Raw genomic sequence first — 25,386 nt, 5'->3', positions numbered from 1 at the left:
TTCAATTTATACTTTAATCCAGAATATCTGGAGGAGCAGTAGTAAATAATAAGTTTGAGTTACGCTATGTGAATTATTGCAATGAGCAATTTTGACTTGTAAAGCATTGATAGTTATGTGGGAGTTTAATTAATACATAAATAAGAGGAAAACCTACAAGGGGATAATATGTGTTATAAGTAAAAGGAATGAATGGAAAGATACATTTACTTCGTTTTCTCTATATTAACATCTTTTCTCTTATATTCTACCTATAATCATCTACCGTCACATATATTCTACTTACTTTTAAACTAACCAAAGTGAATACGATTATTGTGTTCAAATAAAAGCGAATTTAGTTAGAGTCAAAACGCATTAATGATTGAAAACACAAAGAACCTTAAATATTAAAATTTAATTATTTTGAATACAAGATATTGCTATTATTAAATAAAGTTGTAATAACTTTGACAAATAAGTCACATAAATCAGAAGGTAATATAGATTAAAATATAATAATAACAAATACATATTTGAGAATAATAAAAAAATGACATACATTAATTTTCTTTCATTATTTTCTTTTTTTCATGTATTATTCTTTTTATAAATAATGAAACAAAAATAATTACTAATATTGAAAGTAAAATTAACCAAACAATAGAAACGAACATTGGAGGCAGTAATGTTTTTGCATTTAGGGAATGCCTAAATCTCCAACAAAGAAGAGTTTCCGACAATATTACCATTGTTAAAATCAGGTATTGAAAATGAATTTTTCCGTAGTACAATGATGAACCTGTTGACAACGTTTCATATAGTTCCCTTGTTGCTGATGACCCACATATAGCTAATAATGGAGTTCTAATAATGAAAATCCAATGTGAAACTGGCATTGAAAACTCTGCTTTGAAAAAAAAATAATTTAAATCTATCAATTGAACAACTATTGTTAATATTATAAATGAAAAATAACCTCTTAATGTTGATAATATAGATGGCCATTTGAATGAAATAATATTATTGTTTCCGCTGTCATTTTCACAATATGGCCTATTTGTATGCCAACTATATGTTATAAGATTAAATTGTTTTATTAATATATTACCCATTACAATACCCAATAGATTACAGCCAAATATATCTAACAATAAATGATCCCACCAACACTCGTGAAAATTAGGAAGTAAATGCCTAAAAGTTATTTCTAACCACTCAAAAAATATTGAATTAAACCAAATTAAAAAATTATCACGTAATATCAATGTTTTTATTCCCCAGCCAACAAAATGAGCTATTACAAATGTATCTATTTTTGATCTCACATTCGACAATATCCCATTTGAATTGTCCATAAGTGAACATGAATTCCCGTAAGCATAATTTATTTCAAACGTACTCCCTTTTAAGCTTGGATCGATATATTCCAAAACTCTCTTTATATCTTCCATATCTTGAAATAATAAAAAAACTAGCAAATGAAAATATAATACAATTAAACCAAATATCACCTTCCAGAATCCATAACTTGGCCAATTGTAAGTCCCTTTTGGAAATATATATATAGATACTATGGAATATGTCAATATTGAAGATATCAGCCCCAGTGTTATTCTTGAGTTATAGTTGTTCAATGCCATACCAAAAAAATAAAAATCGTTATTTTTATACAATAACTCGGAAGCCAGGAAAACTAATAAAACAAATACGGATATGTATAAGCATGATCTCTTTGATATATACAAATTCGGCGTTTCATCTAAGTACTTCATCGGAATAGCCATAATTGTTTCATTAACACATGAATATATGTTTGTGTATCTTTATTAGCACTCTTATAACTACAATATATACTGACTTATTTGATCTGTAATCTTTCTTTATTATCCATCTATTACAAATGGATAATACTTTAATAAAAGCTCAAAACAACGTAGTTATATTTAAAAATAAAAATTACAACAATAGTTTTTAGAAGGAGAAATAAATGATAATAACTATTATTTATTCCCTTTTCAATACTTATTTTATGCATCCCTGTATTCTTATTGTTGCGGGCTCACACCCCTCATCACATCCCCACTGTTATTCTGAAAAGTCTTGAATGTTAAATTAACCACCATTAACTAAATTTAAATGTTTCATTAATGCCTTTAATTAATTAAAAAAGAACTAGTTATATAATGTTTGTGCTGAACAATATCAGTAGATTTAATTATACACAGTCTATTATACCTATGGCGAAGTAAAACCTATGATACTTATTGTTTTGATCATCACCACCATCTTGATATTTACTTTTATCTATCACACATACTCGTCTTTGATTTGAATACTAATATACATACCATTTTCGAATTTAAATGTCAATGCAGCCTATTATTATCATCACTGCCACCCTCATTTTGTGTATTAACAGTAATTTAATTTTAGCGATTATTTATTATAAACCATTCCATTTATTATAATCTTCCCTACTCACTGGCAATTTGACCATAAATGTACTGTCCAATTTAACATTAATTGTCTTTGCTATCTTTATGTTCTGATATATATGGTGCAATTTGAAATTTCTAGTATCGGCTCCAGTAATTAGTATTGAAAGTTTATGACCCTTGAAAAATGTCCAAGTTATTGGTTCCAATGTAATTTGTACTTCTGTTTCATCTCCTATTTTTTGAAGAGGTTGATAGTAGTTTTTTGTTAATGGGCGGATAACTTTTCTAGCAGATCCATGAGGAATATTTTCCAATGCGCTTTTCGTCATATTAACATGTCTGTGACCTATCTGTGCTATTCCTTCTGTCACATATTTAATTTTATTATCAGGAGATATATCCTCCAAATAAACGTATAATGGTGCGTCATAACCATCCATTAATTGTACTGAAAAGTGAAGCCAGGCGCTACCTACTAATCTTATTTGTTCACTAAAAGATGATGTTACAAATCTTATATACTGACGATTATTCCTCTTTTGGTAATATCTTTCACCTGAATGCCATGTTTTCTTATCACCCTCATTATATGATACGGTTACTCTAAATGGGTGCATTGCTATCATCCAACGTGTTCTATACTCGGAAAAATAATTATCACCTACTTTTATTTGCAAATAACTACTACTACTGTTAATATTCACAACACTCTTACCTTCTTTCTTACTTGTATATATTAATTGAACTAATCTCGGGTTTTGTTGATTTGCTGTTAAATCTTGTGACGTTATATTCAATTTGTCAGATTGAATATTTTTTTCTATCGTAAACTCTAAATAATCTGTATCTGATGGTGGAAATTTATCCGTTGTATACCACTTTTCCTCGCCTACTTGATAATAATGAATATTTTTCTCCTCTTTTCCCCAACATACACCCTTTAATATGCAATCCATAAATCTAACCAAATCATAATAAAGTGACGGCTCAAAACATGATATTGTTTCGCCAAATGGTGAACAACTACTTCTACCTGAGTGTGTCCATGGACCAAGTACTAATTTATATTGTGGTTTATCTTTCGGCGTTCTATTACCTGCTTCAAATAAATACCTTTCATACGCCTTCGATGAAGACTCAATTAACGAATCGTAAAATTGTAGTACCCCCCTCGAATTTGCTGAATCACAATATCCTGTTGTTAAGTATACACTAACACCTTTATTTCCCAATATTTGTGCAACTTCTTCCGTATTTCCTAATTTCTCTGCATTTATTAGCGTTCCATCATCAAGTTCAACCGGTTCATCTACATGCTTGTATTTTTTAATTGTCTTTGACATATTCCAGTTTTTTTGGTGCATTTCTAATGCTTGTTTTTTAATACTTTTATATCCTTGAACTGGTGACACATTTCCTAGTACTAGTAAAAATGCAATTAATAGTTTAAAAGGATAATATCTTATTGTTTTTAAAAAATGAACCAGTGGAGTTCCATATTGCTCAAATGAATACGTAATACTAAAATAATCTTCCACAAATGGCTTGCATATTAATCCACCAGGTTCTATCAATTCTTTTATTACATTCATTGGTGATGTTAATGCAAATACTGCATCTACCAAGTTTTTATCATTTCTAAAAGATACTTTATCTTCTGTATCATTAATTTCACCTTTATTTTTGCTTCCTGGTGATAAAGAAGCAGTCTTTATTGCAGCCATACCATCATAGCTTATACCTCCAACACCTATCTTTCTATTGCTCCATGGCTGATTTTTTATCCATTCTATTATTTGTTTAAAATCATGAACTTCATTATTTGAAAAATCAACGACTCTATGACCTGTACTCGCCCCTGTTCCTCTAGTGTCCACTACAACAACAGCATAATTATTCGGAATAAATGTCTGTGTTATTTGCCAAGACCATATATTCATTGAAGTTGATCTAGGTTCACCCCACAGTGAAAATAATGTGAATGGCCAATGCACATCCATTCTTCTATTATATCTTGTTATATCAACTATTGCTGGTAATGACTTGTACAGAAATTTTATTCTCGGTAAATACACATCTACTGCTATTTTCACTCCATCATCCATTGTTATATATTCACTGTAAAATAACGGTGGATAGTTCGTACTTGTCGGACCTCTAAAATCACCTGTATGTATATTCCCTGAAGATGTCTTGAAAAATGTTAATTCAGTTGTATTAAATTTATACCAGTGGTGATCATTTGCATTACATACATTTTTTGGTCCGAGTAGTCCCTCTTGCATTAGAGGCAAGCCTATAACAACGACTAGTGTTAAATACGAGAATAAAATAGTCATATCAATAAAACAAACATAAGTAAATACCATTTTTAGGGCAGTTATAAAGCCATAAAAATCCACCAATAAACCAGTTGTATATAGTATCGTGTGAATTACATAACTAGAAAGTCCTTTATAATCATCATATTTAAATTTATCCTTTGCTAACGAAAACCAAATATCTGGTACTAAAAACCCTTTTGTCAATAAACTCTCATGTGCAATGTTTTGTGTTAATCCTATCATTATTATTAATAGGCACATTATACCAAACATTCTTCCAGATATATTACAAAACAGTCTTTTTCCTCTACTAAATTTTGATATTTTATTACCATTCAACTCCTTAAATATACTTCTTAATCCTTTTTCTACCAAATAAACTATTATGTAAGTTACGCATGCCATATAGCATGAATCCATTATATTTGTAGATAGATCTTTTGGAATGATATATTGCACATAGTAGTACTCGTATATTTCATCTTTATTCATCTCCTTATTAACCGTATATATTGATGGAAATAAATTTAGTACTGTTATATGGTATATTATATAAACTATAATAGCAGTACTAAATTGTTTAATGTCATTCAATAGTTTACTTAATTTTCTTGTAAATATTTGTTTGTTATTTATTCTCAATTCCTTTGTTTTTTTAGGTGTATTTATTGGAGTGTTATTTATTTCTGTTGAACTAAAACTCCAACTCCAACCTTCACTGCATATATTATCATCCGAGTCAGTTGCACAGTATGTCTCTACTAACTCCTGTTCTTTATTTTCTGCATTTTTTTTAAATATTACGCCTGATTGTGGTGTATAAAGCAATGAATCATCCCATGTTCTTCCCAAATCATCTCTGTCTTCATAAGATTCTATACATGTCACTTCTAACCTTAGATTTAAATCTTTTTTTTCGTTTGAATGCACACTCTCGCAAACAACATTTTCTATATTTGGACTATTATTCATCAGACTCTGAGACCAGATTACTCTCACAAATAATAATTTACTCTTAAACTTAATTTCTAATTAATCCAACGACCTCACCTACTTAACTGTTATGGTGTAATTTTTCTTAATTAGAGCTTTCACATTAATTATTTTTTTTTATAAATATTTACAACATCAAACCTTCGTTGTTTATTTGACTGTTTAATATAAAAAGAATGATTTTAAAAGGAAAATAAAAATAGCAGAGTTAAACGAACAATTCAATCATAAATTCTTGTATATCGTTGACGAGAAATATTTGGCACATATTTGCACTACGTGTTTTTTGCATGCATGCATACATGCAATTAAAGGTATACGTCCACATACAGTAAAACATTGAAATTTATTATATCTAAATGAAAAGGTAGCTTTTCATGATATTAATCGTCTTTTCCTCTAAAAAATATAAATGTTAATAATAATGATACAAAAAATTATGGTATAAATTAAATGGATTTATAACATAAGTAAATACACATATTTGTATTTATTAAGAAAACTATCTACAAATGTACCAATTATTATAGCAATGAATAAAAGTATAAAACTAACTTCTATTTTAAAGTAAGAATAGAAAACAAAGCACAAGTGTGTATATAATTTTCAAAAAGAAAAAAGTTATTCAAAATATCATTATAAAATGGCATTGATTTCAGTACTAGAGCTAGAATTACCGCTTGTATTATTTGTTGAGAATTCAGTATTAACGTCAAATACATCACCGGTTAAGGTAAATTCGCCATAGTATTTAACATTGTTGTAAAGTATAGATGTGACATTATTCAGTATTTTTTTAAGTTTACTGCCGTTTGAACTATCTTTGTTACACTGACCCTCAATGTCGGAACTTTTGATATCTTTATGACCTTTACTTTCATCATTATAATCTTTACAGCCTTCATCGGAAGTAATATCGGGAGTTTTTGTTAAACATATTGTTGTTATTTTTATAAACTCATTCCAATCAGAGGGATATATTCTTTGCATTAACATGCTAACCTCTTCTATTGAAAATATTAAAGAATTTATGGTATTCTTGAAATAATTGTTATAATCATTGTTTTTAACAATAACTTTCATTTCGTCTGCGCAATTAGAACAACTATTAATGTGACCTAGTCCACATAAACATTCTCCAATGAGTATAGAAAATAAGAAAACAAGTAAAAAATGTTCATTAAACTCGATTTTTTTGTTACTGATATCATTAAAATGATCCTCTCCTTGTTTCACTATCCCGTAATTATTTAAATAAATTTCAACTGATTCTGATAATTTGTTCCATATATCAACCATTTTTTTGAATGATTCTTCATTTGAGTTTAAATAATTACTACCGACCTTTAACAAAAATAATCTGTTTATATCTATAATTTTAAAAATAGCGTTATTTTTTACCTCAAATCCCCAAGTAATATTATTTTTTAAATAATTATCAAACTCATTATTTATAAAGTAATTTCTATTTTTCATGTTTTTTGTGCAATTTTTTTCAGCAAATACATCGTATTCATTCTCTTCTTTTTCATTATTACTGTTAGTTATACCCAAAAATTGAGTTATTATGTCTGAAAAATTTAAAGGGTCCAAGAGAAATAATAAACAACATAACTTCGGTAAGGATAAAAATGCAGCCACATCAAACTCTCCAAGTCTTTCAATAAAGTTATTATATAAATCATGACTACTATCTTTTATACTGCTTCCTATCGTTTCAATATCAAATTTTATTAAATTTGTATCAATGTTACAAGTTGTTCCATCATTGATAGTCCCAATTTTTTTCTTAATAATTTCTTTTCTTACACTTTCTTTTACTTTCAATATTTTTTGGACGAACTTTACTAACCTAACTAAAGATAGTTTTCCAATGTATTCTTCATTAAAAGATATAAGTTTTGATATGAATTTATTGGCAAGTCTCCATGACTCCTCTAATTTCACAATTGACTGTTGTAAACCTATATTATTACAAATGTGTGGATCTATCCTTTCCGGAAATGTGCATATTTCTTTTATTTCTTCTATTAAATAAATTAATTCCGAAATGCAGTTTTCGCTTATAGCTCCAAATACAGATATATTACTATGAGGCATGTTTGCACTTTTCTTGTTTATTTGAATAAGTAATTTCCATGTACACAAATTAATATTCTCTGATACGCTTTCTTTGTTGTTAATATTAATTACACGGTAAAGAGTTTTTATCATATCAAAAAATACAGTATCCAGGTCCTCATAGCAATTTTTTCTCTGAACACTAATAGTTTTATTATTGGTGTAATCGCTACTATTTTCAACATTATCACTTACTGAACAAACTGAATTTTTTATTTCTTCTTGTTTTTCAACTGAAGATATTTCTTCATTTAAATTTATTGTTTCCTTGCTGTTCTTAGTGAAATTCACACTTCCATGCATTTCAAATGCTTTGGCATTATTATTTTCCCTATTTGTAATATAGTTGTGAATATTCAATATAAACCTTCTTGCAATTGTTTCTATTGAAATTAATTCATTTATATAACATTCTTCGAAAATGATCCAAGAATTATCAAACTTATGTAGTGTATTTCTGATATTATTCTTCCATATTTCATCCTCCTCTGGTTCAAAAATATTCAAATGCTTGTTTTGTCTTATTCTTTCTTCAAATAAATCTTTTAATTGAATAATTAGTGCCACTAAACATGACCAATTCTCATAAAGTGCTTTTCCACTTAAAATTACCTCCGATTTAAATTCAAATCTCTCTCCATTTACCCATATTGATGTATATCCTTCAACAGCTGCTTCCAAAACATCAACTCTGTACATCCTCTTATCTTTATCCGAAAAAAGTGTTCTGTAGTTTTGACTAAACTTTTGTCTATAGTCTCTATTTCCAGGATCTACTTTAAGGATGTCACTCAACAGTTCTATATTTGCTAAAAATAACTTACAACCCTTATATCCATTTAGTGTCCTCACACATGGCTTTGCCGTCTCAATATCATCAAAGTCCAAGAATTTCAGGCTTGAGATTAGTCTTATGCCTATATAACCCATTCCACAATTCCATGTTTCATCAGTCATCCTTTTTTACCTTTTTAATAATGATTTCTTGTTCTTTCTTGCAACATAACATTTATAAATTGGCAGGCTTTACTAACAGAAAAAAAATAATTTAATACTAGCTTATTATATTTATGGTAAATTCTACATTTGATTCTACAAATAATATACTTATTTATTAACTTATTAATCCAATTACTTAAATTTTTAATGTTTTACCTTTCTGTCCTATCTTCTTTGCCATCTTTATTATTTATTGGTCATTTCTTTGCTAATGGGTGATAGACATGCATGCATCAATACGTAATACGCCATAAACAAATAAAAAATAAATTTAAAGATAAACTAAATACAATGCATATGCAATATATATATATATATATATATATATATACTACAAATTGCTACTATTAAATGAGTCTATAACTCTCTTAATATGTAGATTAACTACTGATCTCACCTCACTGGTCTCGGTAAGTGAGTGAGTTCCATCCTCAATAATAACAATTTCATGTGGAATTTGAGGAGGAATGAATTTGGCAATTTCGCTTGCATCCTAAGTGACAAAGTGATATTAGTTTCAAATAGATAAAATGCTTCAATAACTAACCTCTACTGGAACGGTTTCATCTTTGCTACCGTGAATAAGCAAGAAATATTTTGTGTTAATGACGTTTTTGAGGAGGTTATAATCGACTAAATTTCTTTTATTTAAACATTCCATAGTAATCTTTCTAGGTATATTATCCCTTGGAACAATTTCTACAAATTCTAACTCGCCATTTTTCATTTTCATATAATTGTCATCCCCTATAAACTTGCTTATAATTGAATTTTCCAAATCAAATCTAGCTGAAATACTTATTATTATATCAACATCGTCATATAACCATGAATACATGAGTACCTCTACTGCTCCTCTTGAGTGCCCCACAAGCACTTTAACATCCAAATCAAGATTTCTTAGGTATTCAACTACCATCCTCAAATCTTCATTGACCTCTGCATGGTAGTCTCCAAAACTCCATGACTCTAAACCTTCAGAATCACCATTTCCTCTGAAATCAAAACGAACAACATTAATATTCATATGTTTCGCTATTGTTTGGCAAAGACGATTCTCTTTGCTTGAAAACAACCCATGACAAACTATAGCTGTTTTAGGACTGTTTTTATCGTGCACAGTAGCTACTGCTGATAGCATGTAACCCTTACCATTTTTTACCCAAAATTTACCACTAATGTTGAAATCATATCGTTATATTTTTAGTAAATCAGTGAAAACACCCAAGAATTTAAATGAAAAAATAATGTGGTTAGGTTAAAAGTAAAAAAAAACTATCTCGAAAACTTACTCATTCTTCTCAGAAAATTCCCAGTAATTTCTTTCTTCATGCGACATTTTATTTACTTGTTGTCTTACTCTTTCCTTTTTTTTGTTTTCCTTCTAATACCCTGTATACTTTTTTCACAATCTAGATTGTTAAGCATGCTATCTAGGCTTGGCGCCAAACCCACGTATATAATAGCAAACGCATTAATTAGTATAAGGTGTAAATAGTTAATGTTTGACGGAAAAAGAAAGTTTTTAGAAAGTATAAAGAATAGGAATACACTTGTTGTAATTGATACTTGAATAATTGCAAGATAAACCATTCTTTTTTAGTAAGTATGCAAAATAAGCAGTATGAAGAAGGTTTACTGCAAAAAGAACAAAGTAAGAAGCGTCTCAGAAAAGCAGCTGGACAAGTTTGGGTTGACAACACCTTAGATGAATGGCCAGAAAATGATTTTAGATTATTTTGTGGGGATTTAGGTAATGATGTTACTGAAGAAGTCCTTGCAAATGCATTTAAGAAATATCCATCATTTGAAAAATGCAAAGTAATAAGAAATAAGCATACAGGTAAAACAAGAGGTTATGGATTTGTTTCATTTACCGATCCCAAAGATATGCTAAGTGCCTTAAAAGAAATGAATCGAAGATACGTCGGAAGCAGGCCTATTACTTTGAAAAGATCAAAGTGGAAAGACAGAGAAATAGATTCTGAAAGAAACAAAAAATTTGATGAAATGGCAAAGAGAGCTGTTTTGGGAACAACTTTTGTACAAGATAACGAGAAGATGTACAAAAAAACAAAGTTTGGACACAAGTAATATTACTTAAGTGATATATATAACTTGGTGTTTAAGTATCGAAAAATTAATAATAGCTAAAATAGCAAAGGAACTTGGAAGGATAAAAGAAAACTAAAATTATTAAACTAATGATGTGAAGTAATATGTTATTCATGTGCATTTAATTATTTTCCTTTATATATTATATGTCCAATTAACCTGTAGATAAAAACAGTCTAAATATTAAATAGAAAATAAACTAAAATTACTGTTTGTATAAATTCATGGTTTTTTCTATTTCTCTCTTCAATTCCTGCAAGTAGGTTTGATTTAATTTTGCTTTCTCTCTGGGTTTTTCATTATTTACTACTTTTATAGGTTTAATCTTTAATTTGTGTTTAGTTCTCTGTTTCTCACTTCTTTTTGGCTTAAAATGAGATAGCCAGTTCTCTTGAAAAACAAGTTGAGAGATCTTCTTATTTACATTCTCTCTTTTCTTAAGTTCATTGATATCTATATTTGCCATCTATGATAAGTTCATTACACATTAAGTGAAAAAATTACTCAAATCGATTTTTAAATTCTTCCTATAAAGAAATGGGCGGGTCTTTTTATTTTTTCTAAATGTACCAACAGTCTGGCAATGGCTACGGATTGCACAAAATGTAAAATTGCCTTTTTCTAAAATTTTAGTGAAATTTTCAATATGTGAACAAGAAAAAAAAGTGTGAAATAGTTATGTGCAAATTTTTTAAATGACATGGTTTTGTTTATGTAAGTTTATTCGTCTTCTTTCTTGCTATAAACATATTTTCCAATGTTGTAGAAATCACTTTGTAATCTATTAACTATTTTATAAAAAAAACCCGAGGCGCAATAAAAAAGGACCTACATTTGGCGCCTACGTGACATTAAATTTTAATTTGAATTAAAGAGTAGTGACAGAAAGAAAAGTATCAAGGAAAAGAGGTGAATATAACAGAAGTGACGACAACAATACAATAGTAATGACTAAGAAAGATCAAATCCAAAGATATGACTTAGCTGATGTTCCCAGGAATAGAGGTTATCGCTCTAGAGGCAGAAACTTTCGCAGTGGATCTTTTGGGGGAAACTATTATGAGAATAGAATTAAGAACGTGATCATACAAAATACGGGTTCTTATGATGGGGTAGGAGAGAGGATGATAAGAGTAATCAAAGAAATAGCAGCAATTTTGTCTGGATGTAAGCATGAAGAGGTGGAGTCTGTATACAATAAAATAGAGGAATTAATAGTAGAGTTTGTGTCAACACATCCGTATGGAACCGGAATTTTTGCTGGAATAACAACATTAATGTCAACATCCTTGATGAACGGGTGCCCACTTTCAATAGGATCCAATCTGACTACTAGAATAATAGACCGATCTATTGACAGATTTTTATCTGAGTTAAGCCGTTCAAATTACTATTCATCACAACTCCTACTTAATTTTCTAACTGAATTAACAAACTTCTATGTATTGAGCCTTGATCAATTGATATCACTATATAGATCTTTATTGAATACGTGTTTAACACTTAAGAATTCAAAAAAGGATAGTAATTCAAAATATGGAGTTTCAGATCATAACTCAATGATTCTATTTTCAATGTTGGCCTACACAATTCCATATTTGAGGGATGAACACAGAAAAACAGGTGATAATGGTGAGAACGAATTATATGGAGAATTAATTAAGGACATGATCCAATTTTATGACTCGTATATATCTGAATACTGTAAAGATGTTCATATACTATTACAAAATATGTTTAATACTAAATTTATCGAGATAAAATTATTAGAGAGTTCATTTGAAAAATACTGGAAAAAGTTTTTAGAATGGAGGGACCATGATTCTCCCAAAATTAGTACAGTAATACGTTTTTACCGTTCAGCCACTATATCAGATTATTTATCGGAAATAACATCATCTCATGAGTTTGAATTTGACAAAAAATTAGGTAAAGTTGTATTTGGAAAAGTAAGTGAGTATTTAACAAAACTTTTGATTAAAATTCCATATTTAGAAACCATGGAAATAGGGGATTTTCTATTATTACATGTAATGGATGGCATTATTGAAATATTTATGCAGTACCCATTTGAAGCTGCTCGCCAACTATTGAAAATACCTGTAACGTCATCTTCTTATGATTTATGTCTATCAATAACTATTTGGAATTCATTACTTAATCCATTTTACTCTTATAATATAACATACATAAATTCTTTAGTGGTGAATCTAATCAAACTTCAAAGTTCAGTATTAAACGATATTTGGATTCCAATTTTCATAAATAAACTTGTTAATTGCAAAGACACGGATTACGATATTACTTCTGCTTCACATGATGATAGTATGACCGATTCAAATGAAACCAACCAAAATCCAAAAAGTCAGATACAAAATGAGGTTCTAGCTGAGATTGAACAATCGGGAAAGCTTAATCTTGAGAATACTTGCGGTATTGAATCAAAGGATGAAGGCAAAGTGAGTAAAGTAATGAAGAATAAGGAAGAAGTAAAAAAGGCGTTCAATTACAGAATTTTTCCTAGAATTGAAAGTTATTCACCTTTGATGATCGTAAAATTGAGAGTTCACTTTTCTACCGTATTTTCAAGTCAGGAATTATTTCAAAACCCATCCCAAAAAAGTAACTTTTGGAGAAATAAAGACAATTCATTTTTTTATAAAATTGATGAACAAAGTTCCTTCACTATCGGATTTTTAGATTCTGTACTTTCGGGAATGTCAAAGATCATGCTCCCACAAACACTATATTCAATCCCAAATGAAGTTTTGTATGAAAGAATCAATAAATTTCCATCTATAAACAAGTCAATAAGATCAATTCCAGATTCTATTCACGCTTTAGACGAGCTTAAGAACCTAAATGATATTTTGGTCTTTAAATTTACTAATAGAACCGAGATAAATGAAAAAAACAACTCTGTAATTAAATATTTAGTTTCTATACTTGAAAAACAGAATAGAAAAGTTAATAATCAAACACGTGATGATGATGATATTGAAATGTCAAGAAGATTTGTAGAGCGTAGCGACTCGAACATTGAAAGAAAACAGAAAAATAGTTCAGAGTTATCATATATGGAGACTCAGGACCAAAAAACTGACGACACTATTGAAAATAGCAACAAAAAGACAAATAACTTTAATAGAAGTGAACAGGATTTAGATAAAAATCAGGTAAATGACTTCAAAAGTCAAAAGAAAAGGAGACTGAATCCATCTATTTTAGTGTCACCCAGTAATTTTACTTGGACAAAGGATGCATTAATGGATCTATTGTTAATTTCAATCATTGAATTTGGAGCCAAAAGTCTAACTCATACAAGGAGGTTGTTTGGCAATTACATACATTCTCTAAAAAATTGGTATTCAAGCACGTTTAATAGTGAAGTATTAAGCAATGGGGATTTTGGAAATTACTTGGATACTACTGAACACCCTTTGTTTGATACGGTTAGCAGTGTAGTTTCAAGAATTTTGGAAAAAAGATTGTTCGTAGATTCGATTAATTATGTTTTTTCAGAATATTTGGATGAGAATGAAGATAGGAATGTTGTTGAAATAAATAACGTTGCTATACATTTGGATCGCTACACTGAGATTAGGCAGTTGTCTTGTATACTCACACTTTGGGGTGGTTTTGGAATAGAAGATAACAATATTTCAACAGGTTACAATATACAAAAAATGAGAATAGTACTTGTGAGTATAATAGAAGAGTCGGTTGTGAGTTCATATACGGTAGTATTGTATTTGGGTTGTGTTCTACTATCCTTGAGTGACTTTTTAACTGTAACAAACCCATCACGTAATAAATATATGTATCAATTATTTATGGATTTATTCGAGTTAATATTGGATGTTCTTACTAGAATTAGTGTTAAAATAAGCATGGATGAGGATGAAATAAATGTGGATGAAATGAAAGACTGTGAGATGGATATGAATGCGGATAATTCGGTTGAAATGAATGACAAGAACAATGACGATAATGAACTATCGCAAAAATCATTTAAAAATTTAAAAAATAAGCTTATTTTTAGTAGAACTATTATTATGCTTTTGGTCATTTTCACTTCAGAGTGTAAAACACTTACTGATGTAACTAATATTGAAAATGAACACGTTGACAGTATCTATATTAAGTTATTGAATAGTGCTGCTTATGATATTTGTTTGATGTATGGAACTTATATCAAAGACTTGGTTCATTCTAATATGATTTTTAACGGTAAGTCTCTTCTTGAGAGTGAGACAACATTGCCTTCAAAACTCGAAAATTTAAAGAGTATGTACAGTTTTTCACTTGACTCATTGTTAAATGCAAGTGATACAAATAAAAGGCTTGATAATAAATGGGTTATAAAGAAAAAAGATGACTTAAGAAGAGTCCATGGCAATACTGAAGTTAAAAACAACGATGATGGCAGTGAAGACAATGATAAAAATGAAAATAATGACTTAGAATTACAAGTTGAAAGTGTAGTTCAACCTTAGATCGACTTTAATTAACCAAAGTTATCTTTTATAGTTTAATAAGGTTTTTAATTTAACAGATTTTATTGAGGTATTATTTATGTTTATATATTAGTACATATTTTCAGGTTCAGATAAACAACTAACAAAGTCATTGTTAATTTCTTTACATTAAATCAAAAACATATCTTTACCGATAACTCGATCGTATTCTCTACTACAGAATGAACCTACATATTATCCAATTGAGAGGGATACTACATATAATGGATTATTAGCTTTCACTTTTTTTTAATTCAATCCTGTAATCTATCGAATTTTTAATTGCTGTAAATTGAATGTGTCACAAAGTGGATATTATATTTACTAGGTATAACTATTAGAAATTAAATGGAGGGGGGGGGGGAAGATAAGTTCACGACAGCACTAACTACTTTATTTCACTCCACTCCTGATGCTCTTGGGGAAAAAAAGTTTACAAAGATTATGACTACGGAAAAATAGATTACAGTATCCACAAGAGTGAATAAAAAAATACATCTTTCTTCGAGTAAGTAAAAGGTGGAAAGCAAAGATTGTATTCCTTTTCTGAGTATTTTTATTTGTCTATAGTTGTTGCATTCTTTTTAAGATCCCACACAAAATTAACATCTATCTACTCACCTTTTCCTTTTTAAGTTTTTGTTTTTTTAATAATAGATATGAATAATATTAGTAAATAGGTATATTAACTACTACTATAGAAGGTGGTGCTGTTAACAAATATGAAAATAAGGATTGAACTCGCAAAATGACAGTTTTGCGTGAACTAGATTTATAAATTCTTTTTCTAAAGCTCTTTTTGATGTCATATTATCATATATCTTTACTAGCATGATAATTCGCTCCATTATCATTTGATTTTATCATTATATATTTATGTGGATACATGCAATTAAATAATATACGGTAGACTTGTTTCGTGTGCATGAATATTAAATAAGGATAAAACATGGGTAAATGAAAAATATTATGCTTTAAACATAAGGTGAGATATGTTATTGCGTAAGTATGACTTACATTTTAAATACAACAAAATGTTATATTTAATTCACCTTTTTTATTTTATTTCCATTTTCACAAATTGAAGGACGGTGGAAAAAATTAAGAAAATACATTGACCCGCCTATTTATGCTGCATGCAATTTTAGTTTTTTTATGTAAATAGTGAGATGAAATAGTCAAAGTAATATAACATGGATGAAAATTTTAAGGATTCTGATATTGGTAACAGTGGGTTTAAGGATGCGTTTGTTCCAGAAATAAACGAAAGGAGTAGACAAATAGCGGAAAAATTGCGAATAGAATCAATATTGGACCTTTATGATGCAATTTCAGATGGTAAAGATGTAATAGATTTGATGAGTTTTCAATGTTCGTCCGTAAAAACACAGATTACGTTAACACACCACCAAAGACTGGCAATACAGTACTTCATTCCTTATGCGATAAGGAAGGCAACTAAAATGGAAATAGAGGATATTCCAGACAGTATTGAACAGTTAATGGATTTAATAAGGAACAGATATAATTCTACTCCGGTTTTGGTAGAATTGGATAATAAGATACGCCTATATTCTACAAAGAATGGTTTTTTGGAAACAATGTTAATATATTTGAGACTTCCAAATGGCAAAAAATATCCACTACCAATTAAGTTTAATGGCAATAAAAATACAGTAAAGAGTAATAGTAGTATTAAAAGTGGGAGTATTGGAAATGGCAAAAACAAGGCTGTTAATGTATCAGGATCATTACCCAAAAAAAAGGATAAACAAAAATATACGGTGGGACCACAAATGAGTAAAGCAATAGATAGTTATTTAAAAAAAAAACAAGAGTTGAGAAATAGTTGTGAAAATGGGTCAGGTAAAGATGAAACCAAATTAAATATGGATCCGGAGTGTACATTCAAACCGAAAATAATTAAAACATTATATGAGAAATACAAGGATAAATTTAAAACAAATCCAAAAACCAAAAATGATGAGTGTATGAACGTTATTAAAAAATTCTTGCTGCTTGACAATAATGACAAGGATAAGAAGGTTGAATCTTATTTTAAATCGCTTCAGGAGTGTACATTTCAACCAAATATAGATAAATACATAAATAACATGGTAATTGTAAAGGAAAATAAAATTAAAAAAAATGAGAGAAAACAGAAAGATGAGAATAGGAATGAAACTAATGATGATAGCAATAGTAAAGAATTAGATGAACAATGTAAAGAAGAAGATATTGAATTGACAAAGGAGCAGATATTAATTGATTGTGAGAAAAGAAGGGAGGAATTAGTGAATAAATTGATTGAAGAAGAATGGGATAAGAGCGTTAAGGTGTTGTTTGATGGTGAATACAATTTAAAGTATTCAAGTTTGGTACCATTAGAAGATATATTAAACTCTGATTCTGATTTTGAAAATGATGATGAAACAGAAAGTAATAAGAAAAAAGATAAGATTATAAATTATGAGTGGGAAACACGTGAGCAGGGACCTATATACAATAGATCATTGCGTCAGAGACTAAGACAAGAATTCACTAAAAAGGACAATATTATAGAAGAATCAAAAATAGAAATGAAAACGAACAAGGAAAAAAAGAGATACATTCCACCATACAAGTGGCATGAAGATTTGAGAAGTGAAAATGATAAATATGTATTTGAACAAGGAAAAAGTAATAGCAATTTAAAAGCTAACAATTACTCCAGAGATAAAATCAAACAAATTGACAGTATAAGGTGGGAAAGGTATATAAGGCTCAAAGACAGGCATGTAAAAAGTATTCCCGTTGCAAATTTTGGAGTTATTAGTAATTTAGACGAGGAAGTGAACACAAAAGACCTTTCAAATATAATAAGGTCACTAAACGGTGTTTATGATATAGGAACGCCAATTACTGTGGTAGGTGTTCGCGAGAATATAATCAAGTATTTGGAGAGGGAGATATCAAAACCTTTACCAGATTTAGTGGAATTGTATACAAAATAACAGTAACGGTAACAAGCTAATTTAAGATATAAATAGAACTAATAATATTAATAAGAACAGTATTAATAACAACAAGCTGAATAATTTCTAGTTGTTGTAGTCTAACATAGTTAATATTTTTTTAGTTTAATAAAATTAAGTATATTCCCATTATTTGTGTTTTGTTTTTTAATATTTTTTTTAATCTTTTTCAAGTGAGTGCTATTTCTTGATTTTAAACCGTCAGATACGTTTGTTTCATTGCTATTCTTATATTTAATTTCGCCAAATTTTAATCTTAACTTTTCCTTCACATAAGTAAGAATATTAGGCATGCATGCAAAAAATAAATTACATGCAAGTTTCTGAGCGGTATCTCGAGATAGATTGTCATGATTCTCATTATTATTAGTGCTTTCTTTCAAGATAATATTTTTTTGTATAGATATATCAGCAGCCTTTGTGATTCTTTTTGAAACATACTCTATTAATTTGTCATCATTTAAGGTATATTTTTTGTTATTATCGTCATCTGTAGGTCAAATAAATACGATGATTAGCGAAGTGAAAAGTAGAAAATTAAGTTAAGTGAATAAAGAATGAGTAAACATACTTGTAATTGTATCGCATATAGTAGAAATTTTTCCTACAATATCAGGGTTGCAAATTAGTTTCTTGTAAAACTCAATTAATTTGCCTTCTATCTTGTCGAATGAACCAAACTCATTAGGGTCATAGTTTTCCTTAAGATTATGAATGTAATATTCTGCTGCGTCATATAGAGTTGTGTTTAATTTACTCCTGCTTTTTACATAAGCAAGTATAGATATAATAAAAAAAGTAGAATCTATCAGTGTCCCAACGCACATATTAAACTTTGAAACACATTCATTATCAATAAAAGCAGATGGAACTAATCCATTTGATCTTTCTGTATGTTCATATATGTCATAAACCTGATTTGTATCTGTATCAATTATGTATTCACAAAGTGTGTTTGTTCTTGTATGTGGCAAAATTATGATCTCAAGCTCCCTTTCGTTATCTAAATTTGGGCAAAGTGGCTTAGGGAATAATATGTATCTACAATCTTTGTGTGCCATTAAGTTTCATTAACTGTGCTAATAAATATATATATTGTTTATTGTATTTCAATTAATATATGCGACTCTACTTTTTATCTTCATAAATTTTCAATTTACTGACAACTTGGCCCGCTACCGCCATTCACGATCAGATACCTCACCCAGACCCGCTGGAAGGTACCATCTGAGTTGCTGCGTTTGAGGCTTTTATAACAAATGTATATGTAATACTTCTGTTTCCTGCACTGTAATTCACGGCTTTATGTTAAGCTTACAGTGCACTGCACTTCCTTGTGGTAGACTTTGAATTTAATGAGTAACCTCTTTTATTTGTATTGTCTGAATAGACGTTCTAATACAGGAGATGATAGCGCCACTACAGGTAATATTTTATTGTAGAACTATATTTTTAAAGGTTAATATCCAGATCCACTATAATTTCTAATATTATTGTGATTGTTATTATTTGTTGTCACCACTGCTGCTTTTAAGTGCATTTTTATCTTCGTGACAACATATAAATAGCGATTAAAATATTTGGTGATACACTGTGCATACCGTTTGTAAATGTAATATCTTCACATTGAACTAAGGTGCATCGCTTTATGAGAATTCAGACTCTCGAATTGACTTCATGTGAATACATGTATTTATTTGTTTTTAACTGAATCTGAGAACTAACAAGCAATTGTTTCTATATATTTCTTGCGCAAAATGTGGAATAATAATAAATTATTCAGTGGTAATTTCACATTAAGACTGTCATATTTAATGTTGTTCTTATTTAACCTAACTATTGTTGTATTTTCTGGAGATGAAGCTAAATGCGCTGCCAATACCAGAGGCATGTGTAAATTTGCAGATTTAGAATTGGGTAGAACACGCTATTCAATAGTTAGTTCTGAAGGACAAATAGATGACAGTTTTGATGTTAAAAATAAAGTCAAGAGAATAGTCTTGATTCATGGTTTGATGGGAAATTTAATTACATTTCATGAATGGAGAAAAATATTGGTCAATAACGGTTATACAGTGTTAACATATGATTTACTGGGACATGGTGAGTCTGAATGGAAGATATCGGGTTTTATATCAGTGGAAAAGCTTGTAATGCAGCTAAATCAATTATTGGATAAACTCGGGTGGATAAATAATGGTAATAAAATATCGCTTCTAGGGGTATCGTTGGGTGGTTTAATATCTGTAAAGTACGCAGTAACGTATCCTGATGATATTGACAAATTAGTACTGATGTGCCCTCCAGGAATAATGACGCAGGAAGATTCACCCAAACTTTATAAATTATCAAAGTCATATGAAGCAAAATTACTTTCAAATTTACATAGACACCAAAAAGTGTTTAGATGTGGTATTAACTGTTTATCTTCTATGGGTTTTTACAAGTTTGGTGAAGGAATTTCAAAGAAAGAAAGAAAGAAAGAAATTGATGAATTACACAAACATATGTCTACATTTATTAAAATCGGTGGGAACAATAATTTATTCGAGAGGCATTTGGACTACTATGAGTTATCTAAATTGGAAGAAAAAATTGGGATTTTATTTCTTTGGGGAATAGAGGACGAAGTTGTTCCTTTTGATTCATCCGTAAATTATTTAGCGAAACATTTCAACACTACAAGAATAGTAGCGTTGCCATTTACAGGGCATATACCAAAACGCACAATGGCTTTTCCCTTGAATATTTCAGTGAGATTTTTAGATGAAGTTAATGTTGAAGACATTGGAGTTCCTTTGGGGCTTGTTGGAGACTCGGACTATTTTTATGATTATACTGTTAACGTTATAAAGGGATTTAATTTCACATATTCTGGAGGTGAGGTTATATTTAAAGTGGATGATACAAATTATCCATGTGATTTCTTTGATTTAAAGTTGTGCAAATGCTGCTTTTTAAAATATAATTCGGGTGAACTTCCAGATTAAATACACTTGAATAAAAATTGCAATTATGACTAATTCATCGGCATGTTTCTACGGGACATTTTTTTTAACTTTCATTTTATTTTAAATTTAAGTTAATTAAAAGTATTAAGAATTTTTAGTGATTATTATTGTAAAGTTGATATGTTTCCGTCCATATACGTATTTAACTTACATATTGGCAATTGCACAAATATTAGGAATATTAAAAATTGGAATATTGTTGACCCCCACTTACACATTTATTTAGTTATTAATGGATTAGATTGAAGAAAATAAAGTTTAAACCTACGGAAAATAATTCATTTCTGATTATTTCTGCTGCAGTTTGCCAGGTACTACTTGGTGGTTCCTGCTTTACATATCCGTCTACAAACAACCGAGCAAAAAACTTCGTTTGGGTGAAGTTAGCATTGAATGTTTATTTTGTTGATGTTTGAGTAGTTACTTTTGCGTCGAAAAGAGAAACAAGGATATCTAATGTTAAATACAGGTATACCCTCGTCTCTATGAATAAGATAAGCACCTTAAAAATATAAGGATTTGAACGTACCTCAGATACGATCATCAAGGCCACTATGTATTTGAGCATCATTTCAATATTGCATGTTTTTCTTTTCTTTCTTTATTTTCTTCCGTTCAATTTACTTTCTAGAAAACAGAAAATCTTTCGCCACACACTACCGCCAGAACATGCATATTTCCCCCAAAACGGCCCGGGAGACAAGGCGGAAATACAAGTCGGGAACCAACAGGAACAGCTCGCGTGTGGCCGTGAGACAGCAGAACCCCAGGCTGATATCAAGGAGAACAGTCTTGTGAGCAATATAAAGATAACACGACATACAGAGGGTTTGAACCTAGAAGGTCAGATCAAGTAAGTACTTCGATGAACAAAAAATAGCAATTTAAGGCAAAATCGATGTTGAGACAAAAAAGTAAAGAGAAAAGTAGGTGTAAGTAATATATTGTTTATCTTTATTTCCATGAGATTATTTATCATCACTAGTACTAGTCTTTTTATCTTCTTCATTTTTTCCTTCATCCTTATTATCGCTTCCATCTCCTTCAAACAACTTTTTGTTGATTTCAACAGCTTCCTCAAATTTTTGCTTGAATATATCAGCTTGCTCAGCCTGCCCAAATTTAAGTGCAAATTGCTCAAGCTTCTGTTCTTCAGAGAAGTCCTGCACTGTCCAAACCCATATCTTATTGCTACCACTATTTGGTGTTAGTTTGCAAAAACTATCCTTTTGAATAACATAATGATTAGCAACTATTTTCAGTGTTTTTTCCTGTCTAAGTAAAAATCTTATTTTTTTTGTTTCCTTATGTTGAAGCAATTTGGCATTCCCAAGACCCCTCTCTTTCCACTCACCATTTACATATCTATATAGTTTTGCTCTGTGTTTCCAAAACTCCTCCTCTTCCTCCTCGCCAGTCATTACTTCCACTTGTTTAAGCTCAACCTGAGGAGTATTCCAATCACCCTCGGTTATTTCTTCTTCTGGGTAATATCTTTCATCACCACTTCCATTTCCACCATCCCCAGACGCTACATTATTGCCCTCATTATCTACACTATTTGCCTTTTCCTCATTGTTTTTGGAGTTATTTTCTAACGTAAACTTTTTATCTGTATCTGACATACCAACACACTTTATATCTAAAAAAATATAAGCAATTTCAAGAATATATATATAGTGATTCAAATGTTATCTATATGACGCTACTTTAAATGTATGTATAAACCGATTGATATACCGTCTATATGGGACAAAGCAAAAGGAATTTTCCAAACTTCCAGAACCAATTATATTCCTCTTCAGTTTATCTTTATTCGATTTATTTTGTTATCTCCACTTGCCTCGCTTTTACTCGCTTTTTTCCTCACCAATTCAAGGCTCCAAGTTCCCTCGGCTTTTTTTTACTTTAAATGAATTTCTTCAATTGCCTCTACAAGTACAACGATTTGTTTTCCCCACTCTAATAAATATGTCTCATGACTTTGATTTTAGCTATTCTTGTACTTGTCTACTTACTTCCTCTTGTATAGTTTGTATTCAAATAAATAAAGCATAATTGACAAAGCCCCGCCTAAATATGTTATAAAATATTTATATACGGCTAAAAATGATTAAATGTATTTAAATATAGGGTCAGATGAATTAAAATAAGGTGAGACAGGACAAGTCAGTAATATAATGAAAATCATCAAATAAATTAGTATCAAGTAATTCTAGAGTGAGAAGCATTTGAGCAAAGGAAGACAAGTAGGCGGTCAGACTAGCAACAAAATTTAATGTCATGTTTGTGTGAAGCCACAGTAAATGTAACTTCAAAGCACTTGGTTGTGTAGTAAATACTAAGTCCACACGCTATAGTTTAAATATAAATTTCGTTTACATAGAAAAAAAGACATAGTAAATGAAGATCCTTTAAGGACCGGGTGTGAATAACTACATAAAACGAATCATTTATTTTCAAAGTGAATGCAAAAAAATAGTAAAATAATCTTAAAGTTTAGTTCAATACAAAACAAATATTTCGAGTTGATTTGCTCATAACATTGTGTGTTGTACTTTCAATAATAAATGTTCCGTGTTGCCTTTGTTAATGGCCATTCCAAGTTGCCTCGTAACTGGCATTTTCATTTATCACAGCTGTAAATCGCATTTTAATTTGCTTTGTTAGTTTCAAGTTGAATTAAAAATCTTGTTCTTAGTGCTATTAAAATTGGAACTCTTAAAATCATTCACACCAATAATATTGTACAAGCCGATAATGTTGAAACACCAAAGTATCTCTAATGGACGAAATAATATCAATTAATAGAAACAATATTTAATAATATATACATGTTATTTAGTTTGAACCTATAATAGAATTAGATTTGTCCAATATAAATTGTTTTAAATACATAACGTGCATCTCGAAAAAAACTAAAATAATTATAGCCAAGCTTATTAAAAAAGGATAAATTGAACTAACGACACATTTGTTTGTATCTCTATCTAATTCATAAGAAAACCACTCTGAGCAATCCGGAGGGATGCATTCATTCAAAGATGGACTATAAGTGGAGTCGCCAATACACATTTTTTTTGTCGGACAATTTGAATTTACGTTTAGATTACCATAAGTATCGTTCTTGGTACTGTGATATTTAAATTTCTGGTAAAAACCTATCTTGTTATGACTGTAGTCTATTGTGACCCCATATGACTTTAAGAACAAGGATCCAAAGAGAATCGGTGGATTATTTGACGATGATAGTGAAGTGGAATAGTAATTGTATGAAAAATCATCATCTACAGGAATGTAAGTGTTTTTTCCCATTAAACTTTGTGTCGAATTTAACAAACACAAGTAATTTTTATTATTATAGCTTATTAAATAGTCGTCTAAATGTATATAAATGTATTCATTATCGTCAAACTCCGTGCCATTATTGTTCATATAATATATTCCAGACTGTTTAAGTTTAAATGAAATTATTGGTAGTGGAGTTTCCTTAACAGTACACAAAGAGGAATACGGAAGAGCTGTGCTATTGTGTGTATTTTGACTCTCAATGTTATTTAAATAGTCACTGTTACTTGGGCATTCCAAAGGCAACCATTTAGTTATCCTAGTGAAAAGAAACGGTGGTACAGATAAACAAGTTGAGGATAAATCAAAAACAGCCACCCAATTTGAAGAAATTTCCTGAAGAAGAAACGAGTCACATATTTTAAAGTCGTATATTTGAAACACGCTATACGCATCATCATACATAGACCCCGTTTGTTTAGGTTCGCTCCATAATATTAAATCTCTGTTCCAGTGTTCAGGGTATTCATTTAAATATATATAAGATGATTTGTAATCGATAAAGTCTAGATCAAATGAGTATT

At 29.8% G+C, this 25,386-nt stretch overlaps 11 protein-coding genes across 11 annotated transcripts; 4 read left to right on the top strand and 7 right to left on the bottom strand.

Annotated features, from left to right (window-relative positions):
* Nucleotides 1–542: 542 nt before the first annotated feature.
* On the bottom strand, nucleotides 543–1,766 carry FG379_002847 (phosphatidylserine synthase I (serine-exchange enzyme I); the record flags this gene model as incomplete). Its single annotated transcript, XM_067328537.1, has 1 exon — nucleotides 543–1,766. One exon carries the CDS (start codon nucleotides 1,764–1,766, stop codon nucleotides 543–545), a length of 1,224 nt encoding a protein of 407 aa, XP_067182035.1.
* Nucleotides 1,767–2,425: 659 nt separating this feature from the next.
* On the bottom strand, nucleotides 2,426–5,716 carry FG379_002846 (alpha beta hydrolase; the record flags this gene model as incomplete). Its single annotated transcript, XM_067328536.1, has 1 exon — nucleotides 2,426–5,716. One exon carries the CDS (start codon nucleotides 5,714–5,716, stop codon nucleotides 2,426–2,428), a length of 3,291 nt encoding a protein of 1,096 aa, XP_067182034.1.
* Nucleotides 5,717–6,373: 657 nt separating this feature from the next.
* Nucleotides 6,374–8,815, bottom strand: FG379_002845 (uncharacterized protein; the record flags this gene model as incomplete). Its single annotated transcript, XM_067328535.1, has 1 exon — nucleotides 6,374–8,815. One exon carries the CDS (start codon nucleotides 8,813–8,815, stop codon nucleotides 6,374–6,376), a length of 2,442 nt encoding a protein of 813 aa, XP_067182033.1.
* Nucleotides 8,816–9,392: 577 nt separating this feature from the next.
* FG379_002843 (alpha beta hydrolase) lies at nucleotides 9,393–9,998 on the bottom strand (the record flags this gene model as incomplete). Its single annotated transcript, XM_067328533.1, has 1 exon — nucleotides 9,393–9,998. The coding sequence occupies one exon, from the start codon at nucleotides 9,996–9,998 to the stop codon at nucleotides 9,393–9,395; it is 606 nt and encodes a 201-aa protein (XP_067182031.1).
* A 467-nt stretch (nucleotides 9,999–10,465) lies between these two features.
* Nucleotides 10,466–10,951, top strand: FG379_002842 (RNA recognition motif; the record flags this gene model as incomplete). Its single annotated transcript, XM_067328532.1, has 1 exon — nucleotides 10,466–10,951. The coding sequence occupies one exon, from the start codon at nucleotides 10,466–10,468 to the stop codon at nucleotides 10,949–10,951; it is 486 nt and encodes a 161-aa protein (XP_067182030.1).
* Nucleotides 10,952–11,919: 968 nt separating this feature from the next.
* On the top strand, nucleotides 11,920–15,468 carry FG379_002841 (uncharacterized protein; the record flags this gene model as incomplete). The annotated part of the gene is made up of 1 exon (XM_067328531.1): nucleotides 11,920–15,468. One exon carries the CDS (start codon nucleotides 11,920–11,922, stop codon nucleotides 15,466–15,468), a length of 3,549 nt encoding a protein of 1,182 aa, XP_067182029.1.
* A 1,214-nt stretch (nucleotides 15,469–16,682) lies between these two features.
* On the top strand, nucleotides 16,683–18,482 carry FG379_002840 (uncharacterized protein; the record flags this gene model as incomplete). Its single annotated transcript, XM_067328530.1, has 1 exon — nucleotides 16,683–18,482. One exon carries the CDS (start codon nucleotides 16,683–16,685, stop codon nucleotides 18,480–18,482), a length of 1,800 nt encoding a protein of 599 aa, XP_067182028.1.
* Nucleotides 18,483–18,592: 110 nt separating this feature from the next.
* On the bottom strand, nucleotides 18,593–19,564 carry FG379_002839 (uncharacterized protein; the record flags this gene model as incomplete). Its single annotated transcript, XM_067328529.1, has 2 exons — nucleotides 18,593–18,993; nucleotides 19,075–19,564. The coding sequence occupies 2 exons, from the start codon at nucleotides 19,562–19,564 to the stop codon at nucleotides 18,593–18,595; spliced, it is 891 nt and encodes a 296-aa protein (XP_067182027.1).
* A 696-nt stretch (nucleotides 19,565–20,260) lies between these two features.
* FG379_002838 (hydrolase) lies at nucleotides 20,261–21,493 on the top strand (the record flags this gene model as incomplete). The annotated part of the gene is made up of 1 exon (XM_067328528.1): nucleotides 20,261–21,493. The coding sequence occupies one exon, from the start codon at nucleotides 20,261–20,263 to the stop codon at nucleotides 21,491–21,493; it is 1,233 nt and encodes a 410-aa protein (XP_067182026.1).
* A 989-nt stretch (nucleotides 21,494–22,482) lies between these two features.
* On the bottom strand, nucleotides 22,483–23,139 carry FG379_002837 (Ran-binding protein; the record flags this gene model as incomplete). The annotated part of the gene is made up of 1 exon (XM_067328527.1): nucleotides 22,483–23,139. The coding sequence occupies one exon, from the start codon at nucleotides 23,137–23,139 to the stop codon at nucleotides 22,483–22,485; it is 657 nt and encodes a 218-aa protein (XP_067182025.1).
* Nucleotides 23,140–24,355: 1,216 nt separating this feature from the next.
* On the bottom strand, nucleotides 24,356–25,267 carry FG379_002836 (erythrocyte membrane-associated antigen; the record flags this gene model as incomplete). The annotated part of the gene is made up of 1 exon (XM_067328526.1): nucleotides 24,356–25,267. One exon carries the CDS (start codon nucleotides 25,265–25,267, stop codon nucleotides 24,356–24,358), a length of 912 nt encoding a protein of 303 aa, XP_067182024.1.
* Between the last annotated feature and the right edge of the window lie 119 nt (nucleotides 25,268–25,386).

Source organism: Cryptosporidium bovis (genome assembly GCF_009768925.1).
Source record: "Cryptosporidium bovis isolate 45015 chromosome Unknown contig_4, whole genome shotgun sequence".
NCBI lineage: Eukaryota > Apicomplexa > Conoidasida > Eucoccidiorida > Cryptosporidiidae > Cryptosporidium > Cryptosporidium bovis.
The sequence above is the reverse complement of the archived record's forward strand: the minus strand, read 5'-3'. Positions and strand labels throughout refer to the sequence as shown.